This window comes from Miniopterus schreibersii (genome assembly GCF_964146895.1).
Source record: "Miniopterus schreibersii genome assembly, chromosome: 1".
Taxonomy (NCBI): Eukaryota; Metazoa; Chordata; class Mammalia; order Chiroptera; family Miniopteridae; genus Miniopterus; species Miniopterus schreibersii.
In genome coordinates, this window is record NC_138101.1 from 166149210 (window position 1) to 166171871 (window position 22662).

Consider the following 22662-nt stretch of genomic DNA (forward strand, 5'->3'; position numbering starts at 1 on the left):
GGGATAAAAAAATGGGTGCGTGTGAGATATGTCACAACCTTAAAAGACTGGCACTTGAGTGATGGGGAAACATTACAAGGGCTTCATTCTCTGAAGGATGTTGGGCAGAGGAGGAACAACTCTTGCAGGGTGGATAAGAAAACATCTCAGAAAGCCCCTGTTTATGCAGGGCCCAGCAATGGTTATGTATATCAGTTACTATTATCTTCCTAGCATGATGTCACCCACCGAAAAAATAAGCACTCTAAGCTGGGGAACTTTGGAAAGTTACTGTGAAGGTTAGCTTGGTTGTCTATCGGTGGAAGGATTGCAGGAGGTTTTTGTTTTCTGAATCTCTGTGTTTTCCAGTTTTCCAATAATGGCTATGTGTTTGTTTTATAAGAGAAAATATTTTTAAAAGTGAATTGGGGGAAAATGGGCCTCCTGCTTTCCCTGACATTAAGCTAATAGAAAGGAGGCGAGGCCTTCGGTGCTGCGTTTTGGGGGCTGTGGCCTCACACGGGATTCTGTCTGATGGGTGGTCATAGATTGGTGTGGGGGGCGGGGGAACGCGAGCCCAACGTTACAGAGCAGCTTTCAGCGTTGGACTGAGGTTTACCCTCTCAAACAGAGCAACTGGGAAAAGTTATTGATGCGTTATATGTTGCCAAAAACAGCCCAGAATGTATCTGGTCACTTGAGGATCTGCCCCCTTTTTTGGCAGGAGCCAGGAAATGGTGAGAGGGAAGGAGGTACTAGTCACAAGCTTATCTTTTGCCCTAAGAATGTGGGGGTACCTGAAGATCAGACAGGATATAAAATCTGGGAGGTTCCCTTTTGGAGAATATGCGCCATAAGCCCATTTGCTACCAGACAAAAGCCGTTGTTACCAATTTGTATCCAGAAACCTCTGTGTGGTGGGGCTACAGCTCGGGGGTGGGTGATGCTGTGCGCCAAGTACTCACCCGCAGAAGTAGCAAACAGTTACTGATGCACTAATATGTGTGTACGAGGCTGGGTGCTGGGGGTGCTCTGGAGGACGTTCACTCACTTAACAAATATTTATTGAGCACTTTCTGTAAATACAACGGACAAGGTCTTTGCTCTTAGTTTATATTTAGAGGAGAAAAGTGACTAATGATATATAAATTAATTCAATAACTGCAGATTATTGTAATGCATTGAAGAAAATCAACAGGGGGATGTACTGGAGAATGACCATGGGATGCGGCACTTCAGATCCTGTGATCAGGATACTTGGCGGCTGAACGCTGGTCTGAAGGAGAGAGCCGCAGCCCGCGGCCCCGCCCCGGGAAGATGCAGCGCTGCAGGGCACTGCGGACCTGGGGACAGCAAGTGCGAGAGCCCGGGGGAAACCGGGCTTCACCTGTCGAACCAGGGAAGACAGACAAACTTAGAGCAATCGGGGGGTTAGAGGGGCAGGTTTAATAAATATTTATGGGAGGAAGGCTGGACAAAATACTAATAATTGATCATACCAGTCAGCATGCAATTTTAAAAACAGGCAGAGAAATGGCCTGGTTTATGCTAGCACTGGCTCCTGGGCTGAGGAGGGCTTGAGGGACTGAGGAAGGTTTCTCAGAGGAACAGAGGCTGGAGCTGGGCTGTCAGATACGGGTGTGCATGTGGGGTAAGAGATAGGGCAAAATCATGGCTGCCACGGGCACGAGCTGTGTCGGGAGAACAGAGAGCAAGGCTGGTTTGGCTGAAGACCAGGGCTGGTGATGCGGGGCGGCCGCAGGCCGTGATGCTGATGGAAACGCTCGCTGCGTGCGCACAGATGCTCTGCTGGCCTTTCCATACAGGAGACAGGCCTGAGGAGGGAGCAGAAGCCAGTTAGCCTCAGATGCTAGGCTTACAGGTTTATCCTGTGGCCACAGAAAACCTTCACAAACACTGTCCGTGGATGGGAGCCTTTCCCTGCAGAAGATACCAGTGAAAGAAAGTGCCTTCCTGGAACTGTCAGGATAGCACTCGGGAGCTGGTTTCCTTAGAAACACTGTGGGTAACCTGGGCACAGGCTTCTGGCTCGCACACGTGAAGGATTCAATAAATCCTTGTTTACTAATTCCAAATCACAGTTGATTTTCAAATCATCTCCAGCTCTTCCATAGGTTCTCAATGCAAATTAGAAAGTTCAAAATTAAAGGTAAAGATTTACCCATTCTCTTCCCAGAAAAGATTTCCTTCCCTTTGGCTTTTTTTGTGGAGTTCTTCTTGCGTATTATTAAGTCCTCACTTAATAGAGTCACAGTTGGTCACCGTCATAGATTTTCCCCTTTGCCTTTCTGAGTCCCTGACCCCTTCTCCATGTTCCTTGTTATGAGGATTGGAGATTATGTATGTAATGTTCTTAGGTCACAGTGCTTAGTAGTTGCTCAGTGTATGGTGGTGGTCATTCTCTATTCATGCCTACTTCTTATATAGCATTCTATAACTTATAGCGTGCTGTTACAAACATTAAACACACTTGTGCAATCCTGGAGTTGTGATTTCCACTTTAGAGCTGAGCCACTGAGCCCCAGAAAGATTAAACGATTTTCCCACTGTAAAACAGCTTGGGAATGTCAGAACACACTAGGATTCAGGTCTCCTATCTCCTTCTGCCTGTTTTTTCGCTCTTGTACTACCTGTCAGCTGCATCACGGGGATTATCCCCAGACAACACAGCTATAAAAAACAAACGTGAATGGAGGAGGGCCAATTCTTACTGGGGGAAGGGGGCTATGCTGAAAAGCTCAGCCAAAGGACTTCTGGCGTTACCATTTTGTAAGCCGAAGCTCAGACAGGCAAGCCTCCCTGAACTCCAGGGGTTGCCTAAGGCTTGAGATCCACTGAGGATTTAGAATCAGAGCGGGGTGGGGGGGGGGCGGTTTTGTGTGTGTGTGTTTTTTAAAGAAATTAATTAACCAATAGATAATTTCCTACAAGAGGGCAGAAGACCGCTGCTTGTCAGATTCCCCCTTGCCTGCTGTTGTGGGGCATTAGACATCAGGAGGTTAACAGAGCCATTTCTATGGAAACGAGCTCATTATTTCTCTTTTGTTGGAATCCTACTGGTTCATGGTCTGGGCTTCCATATTTAAAAAAAGAAAAAAGGAAAAGAAAGAGAAAAATCTAGCATATGCCATACAAAATACTAATCTTTTATCCTTGGGGTGAACAAAGCCCATTTAACATCTAAGAATGTCAGCCCCATGTGTGGATAACAAGCCTTTTTCTTATCCAAGACTCAGATAAAAACAAAAAGCTTACGTGTCATTTTTAAGTTGCAACGTGGCTTATTCATTCCTGTTTTGTTTTACAAAATTGGTGAAATCCCTGACTTTGAGTGAATATTTTTCAAAGGCTGTGTTTTTGTCAAGGTCGTTAAAAGCAGCTAACCAATGATGCTCTTTCCAAGAGGGAGGCTGCCCCTCGCAGAGATGTTGTTTCAAAAGCAACAGTTTACTGGAAAGCAGAGAGCTGTCATTTCAAATAATGGCTTCTGGTAGCCCAGTGAGACAGGGAGGCTGTATTGTGTCGTACTCTCCACCTACACAGCATAAATGGCTCCCATGCTGGTTTAAGGGAAATCAGGTGGGATCTTGTCTTTCTTCCGTTGGGCGAGTGGCAGTATCCCAGCAAAGCCGCAGGGAAATAGTACAGGGTGGATTTCAAGTTGATGTCGCTCCCCTGGCTCCTTTTGTTCCCTCTTGGCCCCCTAGCACTTTTGCTAGGAACAGCCTCCACACTCGCCCTCATTCACATTTGCTCTCCCCGAGCTACAAAGACCTGGAAAATTGCTATTATGTTTGTGAAATGGCCAAGCATATTCTGTACTCCCCAGATTAGGATCAGTCTGCTGCCTCTAAAAATGTGAATTGAGAGCACTGGAGGAAAACCTTTCCCTGGGGAGCATGATTCAGAAACAGCCTTCTCGCTAATGTTCTGACTTAATCGAAACCTGTTTCCCTCAACTAAGGATGCGGCGGTTACTTCCTTCCCTGGAATTGCGGGGGTTAAATAGGGTAACGCTTTAAGGCGCTTGGCCCACTTCCTGGCACATGGCAAGCCCTTGGTTTATAACCTAATATTCATTTTTAATATGAGTTCCTGATCCTCTGATGAAAGAACAGAGCTTTTGTCCTGTAAAATCAAATTCCCGGAAATGAGAAGCACTAAAAGATGAGGGAGGGGGAGGAGGCACTTAGAAGGCCCCAGTTTTGTTTTGTTTACAAACCCATCTTTCACCTTAGCTTCCCGGCCTCCACCTCCTCGGATCCCTCCCCTCCCTGGGCCCCTCCCTCCCCTCTCCTTCCCGGTTCCCCTCTCCTCTTCAGATACCAACCAGTGCCCAGTGGAGTTCAGCATCATTTCGTACCTTTTATCCCCAAGCCCCGCCATGCCCGTCTGCCTGGATGTGCCCTAACCTACCCCTCAATGCCCCCCACCTGCCCTATGTGCATCCCTGTGCATGTTCTCCGTCTCCAGCCTCCACACTACTGCTCAAAAGTGAGCAAAGGCAAGTGAGGCGACCAGGACATTGTGACACCCGAAAGCTATCTTGGCGATGTTTCTAAGTTTTAAAACACCTGATTGGGAAAGAGTGGGCATCCAAGATGGATTCCAACCCTGCTACTCTGGGGCTTGAAAGTGCTGAGGGATAAGCAACAGGCTTCCCAGATAAATCCCTTATTGATTTAAAATCTCCCTAGTGGCTGGAGAACCAAAGAGAAATGAGTGTGTACTGATTAGTACAGATTGAAATGTGCTATTTTGGTATCAAGTCAAAGTGGCCAATGGGTAATAGAAAGAGATGCCTGACAGAAAGCTACGCTGAGGCCTGGCAGGCTATTTCACAATTATTATTATTCACACTGCAGCTGCTATGCATAAATTCACCAGTGTTCTGACTGCTAAAGCCCTTCACAGGAATAGATATTAACTGTACTCTTTGTATGTATAATCTGATCAATGTCGTGATGATGTCCTTACTTGCTGCAGAATAAATTAGAGTGGGAATGAAAATTAAAATGAGTGGCAAAACGACCATGCTGAACTTGGGTTGTGGTGTGAACAGTTAACAAAGATATTTATCTAGGCAACTAATTGTAGAAGCTCTGAAGTATTTTAAATTGGAATAGTTTGAAGTTAGCCTTCTAATTCAAAAGCAAGTAACAACCACTCACCAATTAAATGATATGGCTAATTGGCAAATGAGAATAATAGAGGTATCATCAGGTAACTGGGAGACTATAAACCTCTAATTTGTTTTCTAGACCTAAAATCGTTTGTTTTATTGCCAATGTAATCTGAACCTGTAAATACGCAAAGCAAATAAATCAACCCCCCCCCTTTGCACCTACTGCAAATATCAAAACACAGTTCTGAGAAACACACAGTTGTAATTAAAATGAAAGGCCACCAGGAAGCCTGCTGGATGCCAGGCTTAAAGAACACCCATTAGGGTATGAAAAGAATGGAATCCTCTGCAATTAACCTACACACTCTAAGGCAAAGGTCCCATTATCAAAATATTTATTTATCTTTGTGCCAAAGAAATAAGGGGTTGTGTGTTTATTCCTAAGCCTAAATGGCAAGAAAATGTGTGGTTTCTTAACAGAAAAGTTCCCCCTGAAAGAAACTTAAATGCTGGATGTATCATTAGAAAAAGAAAACTCGCCCAGCTGGGTGTGGCTCAGTGGTTGAGCATCGACCTAGGATCCAGGCGATCAGGGTTCGATTCCCGGTCAGGGCACATGCCCAGGTTGCGGGCTTGATCCCCAGTTGGGGGTATTGCAGGAGGCAGCTGATCAGTGACTCTCTCATCATTGATGTTTCTATCTCTCTCTCTCCCTCTCCTTTCCTCTCTCTGAAATCAGTAAAGATATATTTAAAAAAAAGAAAAGAAAAAGAAAACTCATTTAATGGTTTTTATTCCAGGACAGGCCTGTCTCTCCTGTTGCTGGGGTAGAGGTGGGGGGACACTTTCCCATCAGTCGAAAACAATAAAATGCCTTCTGTATTATTCTTGGGTTTGGAATTCAGGTGGGATCATTAGGACATTCTTGCAGAGTCCTGCCCGTCGGTCATACACAAGCTTTATCATTGTTCTAGGGGGTGTCGTTGCTTGCATTCTTTTTGCTGGCTGGCAGATAAACTCAGCAGAATCTCATTCCACCAGCATGTTGCAAGAAAGAAAGAGACTTTGTTCTCTTTTAAATAAGCAGAAATCAAATATCCATAAAGCGCCCGCTAATGAGAATGAAGAGCACTTAACACATATTCATCCGCGGAAAGGTAATAGGGATCATAAAACGCAAGTATAAAAGCCCAGTTAGTTGCAAGTTTCCTTGAGGGGTAAACTTCTTTGAGCAGATTTCTCACGCATGGCCCTGCGGCTACTTTGTCAGTGTCCTTTCCCATTGAGAGTACTATGGGCATCGAGCAGCACGGGTCATTGTTGCCTGGCAGTCTGCAGGGCGTGAGAGCATCTGCCTCTGCTCACTAAGTGCCCGGAGCACCTCTAGTTATTGTCATAACCCAGACCACCCCACACATTTCCAAATGTGTGGTATCTCCCCTGATTGAGAACCACTGCCATGAACCTAGTGTGGGGCTTGGAGAAGAGATTGAATCCCATTTGGAATTTCCAGAGTTACATTATTAGCATTTTAAAAAGAGCTTTTGGCTATAAAATTCTGAAAGAATCAGTGTGCGATATTATAGCCCTCTAAGTCAAACCTGGAGATGTGCAACTACCTGTATTTTGTGTCATAGCTTGATTGCCAGATGATCCAGCATTTGACAGGTACTAACAATTGCTGGGCTAAGAACAGCTTGCTGGACCAAAGAGTGTCACTCTAGCGCTACCCAACCTTTGATTGTCACCCCACCTGACGGAGAGTCCAGAAATGACCTCAGGAATCCAGAGTTTCCCTAAGAGATCCAGACTCGGACTCAGTTTCCTTCTGTCCCACTGATTTTGAGAAGAGGTAGAGTCCACAGCTGGGTGAATCTCTGGAGTGGCCCTCTGATGGCTCCAGGGCCAAGCTGGGCCCCTGCAAAGGTAAAAACGCCAGTGCATACAATGCAGTCCAAAGACTGTGCTGATGGGGTGAGAGAGAAGCAATGCATAGAGATGAATCACCCTCTATTTTTAACTAAAAGTTTTTAGTTGTTTTAAGAGGTATATGAGTTTTAAAGCTTTATTTGTGTGATATTTTCATTGGAATTTTACTTTTTCCTTTAGCTATTTTAGTTAGTATATTCAAACAATTTCCTTCCCTCTTATAAAAAATTATTTCTGCCCAATTTGGGTTACATGTAAAATGAAACAGGAACATTAGCCAAGAATATCTGATGTGTGCCTGTGCTTCCCTTTTGCAACTGCCAAAGCATCTAAAAGGACTTTGTCACCACTTTTTCTTGGCCTCATTATGTTCACAAGGTGCAAGACCCTTTCCTCAACCACACTTCTCACAGCACACAATTCCTCTCAACTCAGATCGGGTTGGAAGACAAAAGGCTTCCTCTTCCCCATTAAAAAGCAGTAACGTAGCATTTCTATACACTAACAGTGAACAATCTGAAAAGGATATTAATTTAGACATTCCATTTCCAATTGTGCCAAAGCATAAAATACGTAGCAATTAACTTAGAATAGAATTAATTTAAGAATAAGACAGAGAGCCCAGGAATAAACCCTCACATATACAGTCAAATGATTTTTAACAAGGGTAGTAAGACCATTTAATAGGGAAAAAAGAGTCTTTTCAACAAATGGTGCTGGAAAAACTAGATATCCACATGCATAAGAATGGCGTTGGACCCTTATCTAATGCCATATTAAAAAATTAACAATGTATCAAAGACCTAAATGTAAGAGCTAAAACTATAAAATACTCTGAAGAAAAACATAGGGCAAAAACTTCACAGCCCTGGATTTGGCCATGATTTCTTGGATATGACAACAAAAGCACAAGCAACAAAAGAAAAAATAGATAAATCGGACTTCATGAAAATTAAAAACTTGTGTGCATCAAAGCACACTATTAACAAAGTGAAAGAGCAATTCATGGGATGGAAGAAAATATTTACAAACCATATATCTGGTAAGAGATTAATATCCGGAATATATAGAGAACTCCAAAAACTCAACAACAAAAACACTGATTCAAAAAATGGGCAAAGGATTTGAATAGACATTTCTCCAAAGAAAATATACAAATGGTCGCTACGTACAGGAAGAGATGTTCAATTTCACTAATCATTAGCAAATGAAAATCAAAACCACAATGAAAAACCACCTCTCACTTATCAGGATGACTACTATCAAACACACACACACACACACACATTAAAAAACAAAAAGCCCAGAAAATAACAAGTGTTGGTGAGAATAAAGAAATATAGGAACCCTTGTGCACTTTTGATGACCGTGTAAAATGATACAGCCACTGTGGAAAACAGTAGACTGTTCCTCAAAAAAATTAAAACTAGATTTACATATGATCCAGCAAATCTAAGTCTAGGAATATACCCAAAAGAACTGAAAGTAGGGTCTTGAAGAGATATTTACTTATCCGTGTTCACAGAGGAGGTATTCACAGTAGCTAAAACATGCAAGTAACCGAAGTGTCCATTAACAGATGAACAGATAAGCAAAATGTGGTATATACATACAATGAAAGATTATTCAGCCTTAAAACAGAAGGAAATGCTGGCACATGCTGCAACATGAATGAACCTTGAGGACATGAAATAAGCCAGTCATGGAAAGACAAAGACTGTAAGATTCTACCTCTATGAGGAACCTAGAATAGCCAAAATCACAGAAACAGAAAGTAGAATGGTTGTCTTCAGGGCTGGGGGGAGAAAAGAATGGAAGTTATTGTTTATTAGATACAGAGTTTCAGTTTTATGTATGAATAGAGAGAAAAAGAGAGAGAATGTGTGTGTGTGTGTGTGTGTGTGTGTGTGTGTGTGTGTGTAAAATGCTTTGTTCAAATGCCTCAAGCTTAGGAAATAGATCTTTTATTTTTTACCACAGCCACTTTTCAGGAAAACACATACTTCCTTGGAACACTGGTCAAGAACTCCACAGTTGTCAGTCATCAAGAGGGGGATTTTGTCAGTGCTTTTATGGAAAAGCAGCTGGATGTAAACAAGAGGAAAATGCACATAGTGATTTTCAAAGTGGCACTAGGCTCTGGTGGATGATATGGTAAAGCAAGAACATTCAGGATGTTATCCTCCTAAAACTAGGAACATAATCAAAGCCTATGTTTCCTTTTTCTCTTAAGTCCACTTCGTTTTCAAACGTGTTCTCTCCCAGCATTTCTAGACTGGCATCCTGCCCCATTCCTCTTCTTCCCCTATCTCAACCCCCACTTCCCCACTTCCCTCCTCTGCCTGCACAGAGGTCTCCTTCTATGGTAAGAGGGATAAAGGCCCCCAAAGATGTCCATGTCCCCATTCCTAGAACCTGTGAATGTGTTGTTTCATGGAAAAGTAGAATTAAGGTTGCTAATCAGCTGACCTAAAGGTGGGGAGATTATCCTGGATCATCTGGGTGGGCCCAATGTAGTTAAAAAGGTCCTTATGAGTGAACAAAGGGGGCAGAGGAAAGTCATAGGGAAATGTGACTAGAGAAGAGGTTAGAGTGATATGACATGAGAAGGGCTCAACTCACGTTTGCTAGTTTTGAAGATGAGGGAAAAGGCCAAGAGCCAAGAAATGCTGGCAGCCCCTTGAAGCTAGAAAAGGAAACAGATTTTTCCTTACAGCCTCCAGAAGAAATGCAGCCCTGCCAACACCTAGAATTTAGCCCAGTGAGACTTATTTCAGACTCCTGACATCCAAAATTGTAGGATAATAAATTTCTATTGTTTAAGCTACTAAATTTATCGTAATGTATCACAGCGGCAATAGCCAGTTCATATACTTTCTAGGTTAGTCTCCTCAAGACATCCACAGCTTTCCCTAGAAAATGAACAGGCATTAGGACATAGACTTTCTTAGATACTCAAATGAAAAGAATGGGTGGTTTATCCAGTTAATGGCGGATTTGTCAGCCAATAGCAGAGAAACCCTTAGTAATGATAGTGGACACAAGATAAGCCTTATTTCTCTTCACATAGATCGTAACCAGTTCACAGGTGGCCTGGTGGCTCTACCTTGTCAATAAGGACCCAGATCCTTCCTGCTCACCCTGGAGTGTAGCCGAGGGGTTCAAGATGGAGCTCTGTGGTCAACATGACCACCCTCCAGGCCAGTAGCAGGAGGAAGGGGAGGCAAAGGGCACAACCCCTACCTTCAAGGATACTTCTGCTTATATTTCGTTGGCCAAAACTTTGGACTGAGCTGCAAGGGAGGCTGCGGAATGTATCTTTCAGCTAAATATGCCCAGCTAAAATTGAACATTCTCTGGGTCTCTGTTAAAAACAAAAACAAGAATTGTTATTACTAGTGAAGAAGAGAAGAAGGGGTATTTGGAGGCAAACTGTGGTCTCTGTGATCTGATTTATACTCAAGGGCAGGAGAACAGCTGGCCAGAATCCCAAAGCTCCCTCAGGCCCAATGACGATTTGGTAATTCTGTGATAGTCTGTATTCTAGTGTGATAAATTTTAGTTTGTAAGAAACATTAGCTTCACAGAACCGTGTCCAGGGGCTTGTAGATCGTGGCTGCATCCAGCTCTGGATGGATGGAAGAGTTAGGCTACTCTAATGGATAAGTCAGTATTCCATCTTGGCCCTGTGAGGCTTTGCAAAGTGGTTAGATGTTTGTTTGATTTGGGGGCCTATAATTTTCCTGTAGGACTGAGATGATTGGGTCCCTAACCATGCTGATGAAATCATAGTTGTTAAAGCCTAATTTCATTTATTTATATTTGTTTGTTTTTACATGTTCCTTATCTTCAAGCATATGAAAGCAGAGTCAGAGATCTTTGTGGCTTTAAAAGCCCTTGCATCTTCCATCCCACTTTATTGTCTCCAAACCCTTTGAAAATAAGTTGAGGCAATAATTGATTTATCTGCCAGTTTATACTGCAAATATTGTCACGGTGATTTATTTTGCAGTATTCTTTATAAAACAGCCCTTTCTATAAAGGGACTTCTTTATAGAGAGTTATACTTTTTTTTTTTTTTTTTTTGTCATGAAGAGCTAGATATCAGAATTAAGAACCAAAGGAGATAATTTATAGTATTTTGTGGGGGGTTTTGGTAATTTAAAATTGTTTCTTGATTTTAGTAAAAAAAAAAAATCTCTGTATTGAACTTATTATGGGTTAGTCTTCCTTCCCCAGGTTTTCTCTTTGCCCTCTTTCCTTTTTTAGATGGTAACCTGATCCTACTTTATCCATAGATAAAAATATTCCCCAAAGCTAGCAGAAGTCAAGGTTTTTAATATAATGTCTTCAGAACAAGCTTCAACCAGCGTTGACTGCAGCAGTGTTGTAATGCTCCGCATTTCTTGCACTCTAGTAAAACTGCAGCTCTCAGACACTGCTTCATTCTTGGGGGTCAGTGACCTCAAGGGGCTCATCTACACAGACGGTTCTGAAAGAGCACGTGGCACCTTGGCATGAAGCGAGACCTGATCAGAGGGTGGGGGAAATGGGCGCTGAAAATAAAATAGGATGCACTCCGAGATGAACAACAAGAATGAAGTGCGATGGTAGGTCAGGAAAGAATTAGGAAAGGACTGAAATTGGGATTGGAAGTGGAAGGGGGTGGGAGCGAGGGTGGGAAGAGGTCAGGCAGAGCCAGTGGCTAGGAAGCCATCTCACCATCTACATAGGTACAGAGCTCCACTCTCCAAACATTTATCTTCCATCTTCACATTTTAAAAAGTAGCAAGTCTGTGGTACTTAATTTAGGATGCCACTCGTGAACTCATTGATATAATTAACAACTTAGATATGGCAGTCCCTCCCCCTGGACTTTATAGATATGATCCTGAAGAATTGTGAGTAAAGTGAGTAGTTGTAAATAAAGCCATGTTTCAGGCAGAGTAAATGAAATGATTATTTCTCTTGCTGGATCAGTAACACTGCAAAGCCACACCTCCTACTGCAGTGTCTCTGCAGTTTAATAGGCCTTGGTGATTAGAGTTAACCAGAAAGCTGGTGTATGAGCCCATCAAGAACACTTGGTAAACTCGGTGTCTTTAGTCCTGAAGGGTTATATAATTTACCATTCTTCTCTCTGCTTGCCTTTCACTCATCTGCCTAGGGCACTTAGCACAGTATCTGACAATAGTAGTACCCAATAAATAACAACAGTAGTAAGTATATGGTCACCCTTATTATTTTTGAATTTATTTCATAAACTATGATAATTTTAATAACTTGCTTTATTAATGTGGCAGCACATCTTACTATAACTGACTCGGTAACATTCTTCATTTCCCCCCCTAACTAAGGATGGAAGGCGAGAAGGTGCAGGGAGTTGGAAAAGCAAACCCCATATTCTGGTCTGCCTGGCAGCCCAAGGCAGTGCTGGACTGAAGAGGTAGAGGCTGGATTAGCCAGGCTCGACTGCAGCCACTCTTTCGAGATCCTCAATTACGATGAACCTGCACATCTGACAGCTCCTGAATTCTCTCATGCATTCTTCCTCGTTTTCTTTCTCAGGGTGTCTGAAAACCCCCCCCAGCACTCCAATGGCCAGCAACAACACTGCCAGCATAGCACAAGCCAGGAAGCTGGTGGAACAGCTGAAGATGGAAGCCAACATTGACAGGATAAAGGTAAGGACAGAATAACCCACACAAGGGGCATGCCTGGCCGCAACCTATCATTTACTACTTCCAGAGTGAGTGAGGATGGAAGAGAAACTTAATCATCAGGCAGAAGTTCATTTTTCTAATGTCTTGGCTTTCTCTAGATTTCTCCAGCATAATATGATAGTGTAAATTAAAATTGATTATCCATCTAGGATTAAAAACAAAACAACAACGAAATAAAACAGAAATAAAACATAGGCTCCTGCCTGGCCAGGTGTGGCTCAGTGGTTGAGTGTCGACCTATGACCCAGGAGATCACAGTTCGATTCCCGGTCAGGGCACAGGCCCGGGTTGCGGGCTCGATCCCTAGTCAGGGGCGTGCAGGAGGCAGCCGATCAATGACTGTCTCATCATTGATGTTTCAACTCTCTCTCTCCCTCTCCCTTCCTCTCTCTGAAATCAATAAAGATATATTAAAAACAAAGAAACAAAAAGAAAACATAGGCTCCTGACTGAATTCTAGCGAAGGAAATCGGAGAACACATAAAACATAGCAGTCCGCCAGTCAACCTCCCTTACCTTCTATGACCTTCTTATTTGGGTTTTAATTTTTTTCTGTCCTGATTTAAGTTCTAAGTTTAAGTTGCCCATTTTTCATGTCTAATCATTCTAATTCACCATTGTAGGTGGTTGTTTTTTTCTTTATACCTTATTGTATTTTTTAATCCAAAACACAAAAATCACACATGGTCTCCCTGAGAAGTCAAACAGCATAGAGATTGAATGGAACTTAGCCTACTTTTTACCTTCTTTCGCTCACTCCCCAGATCTAACCTGACCGCTTTGCCTTACACTGGGCCTAACTAATTTGGAACCAAGACTTTAAATCCAAACTCCTTGTTGTCAGATTTCAAATGTAAAGTTTATCTACACAGTGTCCTTATTAACTGATAGCTCCTGCAGGGTTGGGAAAGTGAATTTTTGTCAACTACCAAAACTTTACTTTCCCAGAAGAACCAAACATTTTATGAAATGGGACTCAGAAACATATCTTATTTTGCTAAAATAAAACTAGAACATTTTCCAAATGCTTTTTTTATAAACTAGAATATTTTCCCCATTTTCTCTATACCTGACTTGGCAACCTGGACAATCCAGCCTCCTTTGGAGTGTGCTTCTAGAGTGGAGATCAATAAATTATGGCTCATGAGCCAGAGTCAGCCTACTGCCTGTTTTTATAAATAAAGTTTTATAGGAACACAGCTGCACCCATTCATTTACATATTGTCTATGGCTACTTTCACACTCCAACAGCAGAGTAGAGTAGTTGCAGCAGAGACTATGGGGCCCACAAAGCATAATATATTTACTCTCTTACCTTTTACAGAAAACTTTGTTGCCCCCTGGTCTAGAGCAATGGTTCTTGGCCCATCTGTACATTCAAGTCACCCAGGGAATTCTATCAATGGACCAATTCTAAGACCATATCCTAGACCAATTAAATTAGAATCTCTTGGGGTATGATTCGGACATGAGTATATTTTTTTAGTTATTGGTTAATGTCAATGTATAGCTGAGGTTGAGGACCTTGGTCCTAGGGGAAGGGGTTAGTTCCTTTTAACTCCCATCAGATATGTGCCAGAGAGTGGAGGGAGAGCTGGTGTTCCCTCATAAATAAGCTTTTCCATCTATCCTAAATCTCCTTTGTAAAATCTGAGTCCTGCTAATGGGCCACAAGATGGTAAACAGCTTCTACTCTTCTTGCAACAGCTTCGCTCTTCTTTATTCACAAATGAGGTAAATAAAGGTCCTTCACCGTCTGCCTTGCTCCTGTGCCACCTTCCTCGTCGCCTCTTTTCCCTTCGCCTCTCCTTGTATACGCCCTTGCTGAAAAAGTACAGTGTGTCAGGTGGGCACAATAATTGCTGAGAGAAGTGAGGTGGCCTGAGGATGGTGGCATCCGAAAGAGTTTTCTGCAGTTCTTCCTTTTGTGGGGATGGGGGGCAGTTTCTGCTCATAAACCTTCTGGAAAAGTCCACTTTCCCTTTTGGGGTGGCCCAACTAAGAGAAAAGTGTTTGTGAAGAACTATTGTGGTTGGCATTTCCATCCCTGGGCCTGCCTTCCGAGGGAGGTTGTGATAGTATTGATGGGGATGAAAAGCTGACAGTGAGAGGAAGAAGAAAGATAGAGGCCTTCTCAGCCATAGCTCAGACCTTTATCATTCCTCACCTGACTATTAACTGCAAGGGGCTTTTAGCTGATCCCTGAAAGCCCATCTCAATTACCCTCCCTGTCGCTGCCAAAGAAAAATTTCCTTTAAAAATTTCATTATATTCCTCTCCTATTAAAATCTTTTTGTGATTGCCATCACCTGTAAAATAAAATTCAAACTCTCTATTTAAAAATTATTTTTTCATTACACTTGCCATACAATATTATATTAGTTTCAGGTGTTTAACATAGTGATTAAACATTGACATACCTTACAAAGTGATCACCCCTGTAATTCTAGTACCCATCTGGCACCATGCATAACTATTACGATATTATTAACTATATTCCCTATGCTGCACTTTACATCCCAATAACTATTTTTGGGATGTAACTTTCAATTTGTGCTTCTTAATCCCTTTCACCTTTTTCAATATCTTATAGTTTTCTAAGTACAAGTCTTTTACCTTCTTGGTTAAGTTTATTCACAGGTATTTTATTCTTTTTAATACAATTGTAAATGGGATTGTTTTCTCAATTTTTCTTTCTGATTATTTGTTATTAGTGTGTAAAATACAATCTATTTCTGAATATTAATTTTATATCTTGCTGCTTTACTGAATTTATTTATTAGTTCTAATAGCTTTGGGGTGGAATCTATAGGATTCTCTCTATATAGTATCATGTCATCTGCAAATAATGACAGTTTTACTTCTTCCTTTCCAATTTGGATGCTTTTTATTTCTTTTTCTTGTCTGATTGCTGTGGCCAGGACTTCTATTCTTATGTTTAATAAAAGTGGTGAAAGTAGGCATCCTTGTCTCATTCCTGATCTTAAAGAAAAAGCTTTCAGTTTTTCACTGTTGAGTCTGATGTTAGTTGTGGGTTTGTCATATATGGCCTTTGTTATGTTGAGGTATGTTCCGCCATCCCCACTTTGCTGAGAGTTTTATCATAAATAGATGTTGGGTTACGTCAAATGTTTTTTATGCATCTATTGGTATGATCATATCATTCTTATCCTTCATTTTGTTTATGTGATGTATCACATTATAAAATTCAAATTCTTTAGAAGAGTATGCAAGGTCCTTCTAGACCCTGCCCATCTTTCAGCTTCATTCCCTTCCTTTTGTCCACTTGTTATACTGAACCACTTAATTCCCTTGATGGGAATTTCAAATGCCTAGAACGTTCAGTCTCCTCCTCTCTACCTTTCTGTTTTATTAACATCAATGAATTTACATATCCTTGAAGACTCAAGTCAATCATTATATCCTTTAAAAAGCTCCCCCAAACCCTCCTCCTAAAGTTGAATTTTTGCTATTTCTTCAGTTGTTCATTTATTCATTTTTCTGATAAATATTTTACTGAGAGCTTTCTAAATTTCCAGGCTTCATTAGGTACTAGTGATATAGAGATGGGTAAAGATGAAGACATAATTCTTGTCCTCAAGGATCTTTTTGTCTAGTGAAGGGTTACACAAACTATGAACAAGACCTATCAATGATGCCAGTAAGATATCCAAGGAGCATAATTACCAAATATTGTAAGAAAGAAGCCAACAGAACACCCTGATTATCTTTGTATACTACTTCTAAAGAAACCAAACAAATCACTATTAAAAGAGAGACAAAACATCAGCCTAATCAACTGAGCTCCAAGGAGTTGTCTTCCTAGGTGATCTTCTCATTCAAACCTCCAAATCCCTCTTGATGTCATTAGATCTTAAATTGTTGGACGCACAGCAGCAGCCTGTATTTCAGCATTTGCTCTGCACATCTGAGCCAGGCTGGCATGCTGTGAAGTGTCAGATTATTTTTAGTTTAGCTGTTGGATGAAATTGCGGCTGTGTTGACACAGTTGTCAGCTAACTGGTTTAGGGTTTGGTTATCTGCCTTTGGGGTCCCTTCAGGGCTTCTGAGCATTCAGGCTTCTGTACCTGCTTTCCATGCATGATACTGTCAGCGGGAAGGGGCTTCTCTCTGAAGAGCCCAGGTTGTGATTTTCTAGTCGGAGTAGTGACCTGCTCGAGTCATCATTTCTGGCTGCAATGGCTTCATGCACATCCAGCAGAGCCTACCGTGGCTGAGGCCACAAGGAACAGGGGTAAAGGGGCACAGCTGGCCCTGGAGCTGCCGAGGGTCCCTTAAGCAGGAGGTGGCCTATATCTCATGTGGCCTCCAGAATAACTCAGGCTGCATAGAGTAGCCCTACTGTAAAAGGATCTGAATAGTGTATTCATTTTTAAAATTTCTTGTTTCCTATCCCTTTGCATCACAGATCCTGGGAGATTTGGGCTAAGGAACCCATTATCTATTCATAAGCCTCAGGCATATATATTATACTCTCAGCCTTTCTGTGTTTTTTTGTTAGTATTTCATTCAGGGACAGAAGGTAAAATCAAAAGGAGCTGGGCAGGGGTCTGGGGGCAGGGGCAGGGAGGGTGTTGTGGAGACGTGACACACAGATATGTGAAGCAGCAGTACACTCACACTTAGGCGAATGAAAGAAACCCTGTCCTGAGAGCACAAGCTGAGAGAGCATGCATAAAAGTAAAGGACAGCAGGACTTCAGTAAAGCTATTTATTCATCACTATGTTGGGAGTCTTTGGGTTTCTAATAATAGGAACCTAACCCAAGCCAGCTTAAGCAAAAAGAGGGGGTTGATTGTAAAAGATAGAGAGTGTCTCAGAACCCAAGAGCAGAAATGTCGCTGGGTTAGCAGTGGACGTGAGAACTGGAAGGCCATCAGGAACTGTGCGCTCTCTGCTTCTCTCTGTGTGTCTGCCTCTTTCTTTTCCCGGGAAGAACAGATTACTCAGCTACCTGTTCCATGTGGCAGACACAGGATGACTTCCCATGGCTCCCAGGATCACATGTCACAGTTCCAGCTCCATGAATAAAGAAATAGATTGATTCAATCCCTTTTAGTCTCAATTCCGTATTCCTGGAGTGGCATCTCTGTTCTAGCAAGAATGAGCCATCTGCCGCTACAATCAACTGACATTAGAATTGAACCACATTGAATAGACATGGCTCCTAGGAATGAACCCATTCCTATGGATGGGAAGGGGATAGATATTTAAGGAGGGGAGAGAATCACTGTAAGCTGGGAAAATGTTCTGTGACAGAAGCCATTGTTATATCGTGAAAGATAATGTAAGAGCAAAAGAAAGCCGAGGCTGGGAGAGTGGGTGAAATGATTGCTTCTTTATTAACTGGATGCTCCATAAATTGACCCCATATAAAATTGTCAAACTTATTTCTCATTTCTCCCGAAGGATCCCAATAGACTGTTTCTCATCCCAAGAATATGCTGTGCAAATTTCCACCTCTCTGGAAATTCCAAGTCCCTCACTAAGAACACCCTTCCTTTTATTCTTTCTCTATTATAGATTATTTGGTTTGTGTCCCTCTCAAAAACGTGTATGTTGAAATGCTAACCTCCAGCGTGATGGTATTTGGAGGTGGGGCCTTTGGGAGGTTATTAGGTCATGAAGGCAATTACAGAAGCCACCCCAGGGAGATGCCTTACCCCTTCCACCATGTGAGGACACAGTGATAAGACAATCATCTATGAGCCACGAAACAGACGCTCACCAGACACCAAATCTTCTAGCACCTTGGTCTTGGGCTTCCCCACCTCCAGAACTGTGAGAAATAAGTTTTGTTGTTTATAAGTCACCCATCTATGGTATTTTGTTATAGCAGCCTCAATAGACTAAGACACTATCCAAATCTTACTCCTCTATTAGGGGTCAGCTCAAATCCTCACTTGTCCATGAATCTTTATTTACATTCTGACCATATGTACTAATCAATTTACTAATTAATTTTACCCTCATCAGATACATTTTTCCAACTAAACCATAAAATCCTCCAAGCCAATGACCGTGTTATCTACTTCTTTGCATCCTTAATGGTCTTGAGATATCCAGGCCATAAGGTAACACTTATTTAGTGGATAGCTTTAAGTTCATGTACTAAGAGTGTCATATGACAAGACACTAGGAACTATTCTACATCACATTTCCAATTATATTTATGGTTTAGGAAATTCCAAGAAGTAAGGTAATCAGCCAAATAAAACTGTGGTAATGGGAGAACATTTAATGGAATATAAAAAAGAAGGGCAGAATTGATCACTTTATGGATAAAGTATATCATGTCATATGTATGATTATAAGTAGCCAGTATTTATAGTATACCTTCTTTTTAAAATAGTTCAACATAAAAAGAACAGACTGATTTTCATAACTGGCAAATATGTGTAACTTACTTTCCAAATATGAACATGTCTAATGATTGAATCATCTTTCTAGTGACTGGCTCATGGTAATTGGAACTGAACTTCACAGAAAGCTGTACTGAGAAATGGACCAGTTAGTCATCATACTTGTACTAGAGAGGGGACATACATCCTAGGTTTGGGGGCTTTTCAAGTATTTTTCCAGCACTGAATTGAAAGTTTTAACATTTCTTCCCTAAACATGCTTGCATTCAATTTATTAGACAGAATGAAATGTAAGCCTCCTAGGCCAATTGAGGGTATTTTTGGGGATCATGAAATTGGCATCGTATATCCGAGATTTAATGGAGGAAAGGGCTGTGTTCAGAGGTGGCCAGTTCTAATTCATTTGATTTGCTGAAAATGAAGCAAAAATTTATAACTTTACTTCAAATATACATTAATAATTGAACACAAAACTTCATTTTTATAAGAGTTGATATAAATTTTAAAAATTTAAGAGAGCCTGGCTGGGTGTGGCTCAGCAGTTGAGCATCAACCTAGGATCCAGGAGATCCTGGTTCGATTCCTGGTCAGGGCACATTCACCGGGCTGCCAGCTCGATCCCCAGTAGGGGATGTGCAGGAGGCAGCCGATCGATGACGACTCTCTCATCATTGATGTTTCTCTCTCTCTCTCTCTCTCCCTCTCTCTGAAATCAATAAAGATACATTAAAACAAAATTACAAAAAAAATTAATAGATATTTGCTAAGCACCATGTATGTGCTTAGCCTTATACGTTGTGTCTGGAGCTAGAGAAGTAGAACTATAAAGCTCTGATCATCTGAAATCTCTGGGAACTGGATTTTTCCGAGTAGCTTAGTTTCCAGGCCAAATGATGTCTCCCTTCTTTAAAAAATAAAACTATTTTGTATGAAAATTTTGAATGTCTTTTTTTCTTTTATTAAGTAGAGTAAATTAAATATAAGGTACTTTTTCTTGATGACTGTTGTTTTAAAAATTATTCTATTTCCTTTTTAAAAATATTCTATGGATATGTACCATCAATTATCACCTTGGAGGAGTGGGAAGGGAAAGCTCACTTAGAATATTCACATTATTTTATAAACAAAAAATAGTAGATATTTATCTATACAATTCTAATTTCTCTAGAACCACAGTCAAACTTGGATCCTGAGCGCGCCTCACCCACGGCGCCGGGAAGGCCCGTTAGCCTGGCCGCTGCCACGGGCAGTGAGGGGGTACCTGGCGATGCCGCGTCGCATAACTTGCTGCTCTCCTTCCCCAGCATTAGGGAGCTTGCTCTCCAAGGCACCGCCGTTCTCAGTATGATTCCAGAGCATACCAAAGAATACTGAGGTTGCTTCTGCATTGGCTAGTGCGTAAGCTAGATGCGTAAATTTTCCCTTCCTTGAATTATTTGTTAATGATTCAAAGAAAACGAAAGCTTGACAGTAGCCGGCAGCTTTTGACCTGAGTAAAAGATCTTTCTAAACAAATGTCAGACTGATCTCTCCTAGTTTGAAAATTCTATGATCTCTTCCCAGAGGTTCAGAGGTTTCTTTTGCCTTCAGCTGTATTGCCAGGCCTGTGACAGACAACGGTCAGTGTTCAGTATTACGTCTCATTTTCAAGCCTCCATCTCAGTGTAATTTTTGAGGTTCTTTTAAGCAACAGATTAAAGTTGTCAACCTGGATGGCTCCATTAATGCCAGCACCTCAATGGAAGAAGCACTTGAATGACGATACCTTAATGCACAACTTCCCGCATGAACAGGCAGAGACAGCCTCTCAGTGCTGACTCTCGGCCTGATGGCTTGCAAGCATTTGGCAACATCAGTTTTAAGGTGTGTCTCAAAAGATAGACGGAGGTGGAATTACGTAATTTGAGATATCTTTTTAAAACAAAAGACGCGTCTCAATTTCAGGATGTAATGAAGACAGAGCTATATCCTAGCATACTGGTTAAATTCTTGGGTCTGGTTTTATCCGTACAGAAAACTGCTTCTCAGAGCTGTCAGGGTGTCTGCCTAGAGTAGGTTCCTTTTCTTCTTTTAGAGTCTAACATCACAGCCTGGTGGCCTTTATTGGGACTATCTAGGGTCCTCCTCCCCTTACTCCCTGCTTCTTAGTCTGGTTTGGTGAGGCTGCTGGATAACAGGGTTTTAGCAACTGTCAATCTAGGGAGATCCTTGCTGTTAACAGAAGTAAATTCCTTCACTTGCCCGTAAGTTTCATCTCCCTAATCAAAGACATCTCCAGCAGTTCACCCCCCACCACCTGCCTGTCCTGAATCATTTAGGCTATTTCATCTTCCCATCAGCATACAAACGTGATGTTCTTCCTCCATCCTAAATAAAATTTACATTTTTCCTCTTGAATCTCCCACTTTCTCTCCCAACAACTGCCTCATTTGTTTGCTCTGCAGTGTAGCATAACTTCTTGAAAAAGTTGTTTATATTCACTGTCTTTAATTTCTCCTTTCCCTTTCTTTTGAAAAATTATTTTTACTCTGGAAATAATCTCAAAGTTACAGAAGAGTTGCAAATACAGTGGAAAGAGTTTTGTTTTCCCCGGAACCATTTGAGAATAAGTTGTCAACAGATGCCCTATCACCTCTGAATACTTTAGTGTGTATTTTATACAAATAAAAACATTCTTTTTTAAAAAATATGTTTTTATTGATTTCAGAGAGAGGAAAGGAGAAGGAGAGAGAGAAACATCAATGATGAGAGTCATTGATTGGCTGCCTCCTGCACGCCCCCTGCTGGGCATCAAGCCCGAAACCCAGGCACATGCCCTTACCAGGAATGGAACCATGACCTTGTTCATAGGTCGATTCTCAGCCACTGAGCCACGCAGGCCAGGCTAAAAACATTCTTCTATAATCATAATACAATCATCAGAATTAGGAAATTAACATTGATACATTACTATACTACTTTCTAAACCTCACACCCCATTTAACTATTGCAAATCACCCCAGTAATGTCCCTCTTACCAAAAGTACCCAGCTCAGAATCATGTGTTGCATCTAGTTCTTAGACGTTCTTGACTTTCATGACCTTGACCTTTTTGAAGACTATAAGCCATTTATTTTGTAGATAGTAACTCAGTTTGAGTTTGTCTGATGTTTCTTTACAATTAAATTTAGGTAACAAAACCGTGGCATTAATATACAAGAACTGATGGGGCATTTGTCTCATTGCATTCTATCAGTGGTGCATAATTTCAAATTGGCACTTACTAGTAATGTTAACTTTCATTACTTGATTAAGATGGTGTCTTCCAGGTTCTTCATGTAAAGTTATTCTTTTCCCCTTTATAGTTAATAAATATTTGGAGCTTGGGGGAGGGAAATTGAGACTATCACTATCCCTCTCCTCATCAAACATTCTATTTTTTAAAGTTGTATTTCATTATATTGATATGGACCCATGGTTTCTCCTTTTATTCAATGGTTTCAGGGAAATGTATCTTTGAAGC

The 22662-nt window shown here is 41.4% G+C and overlaps 1 protein-coding gene across 3 annotated transcripts in view; it reads left to right on the forward strand.

Moving 5' to 3' along the window:
• The window catches only part of GNG2 (G protein subunit gamma 2), a 103952-nt gene that overhangs the window by 73829 nt on the left and 7461 nt on the right, over positions 1–22662 (forward strand). For all 3 annotated transcript variants that reach the window (XM_081161858.1, XM_081161859.1, XM_081161857.1), the window contains exon 3: positions 12623–12738. In XM_081161858.1, coding sequence (XP_081017984.1) covers positions 12652–12738 — 87 coding nt within the window. In that variant the 5' untranslated portion in view covers positions 12623–12651. The remainder of the gene's footprint in view (positions 1–12622; positions 12739–22662) is intronic.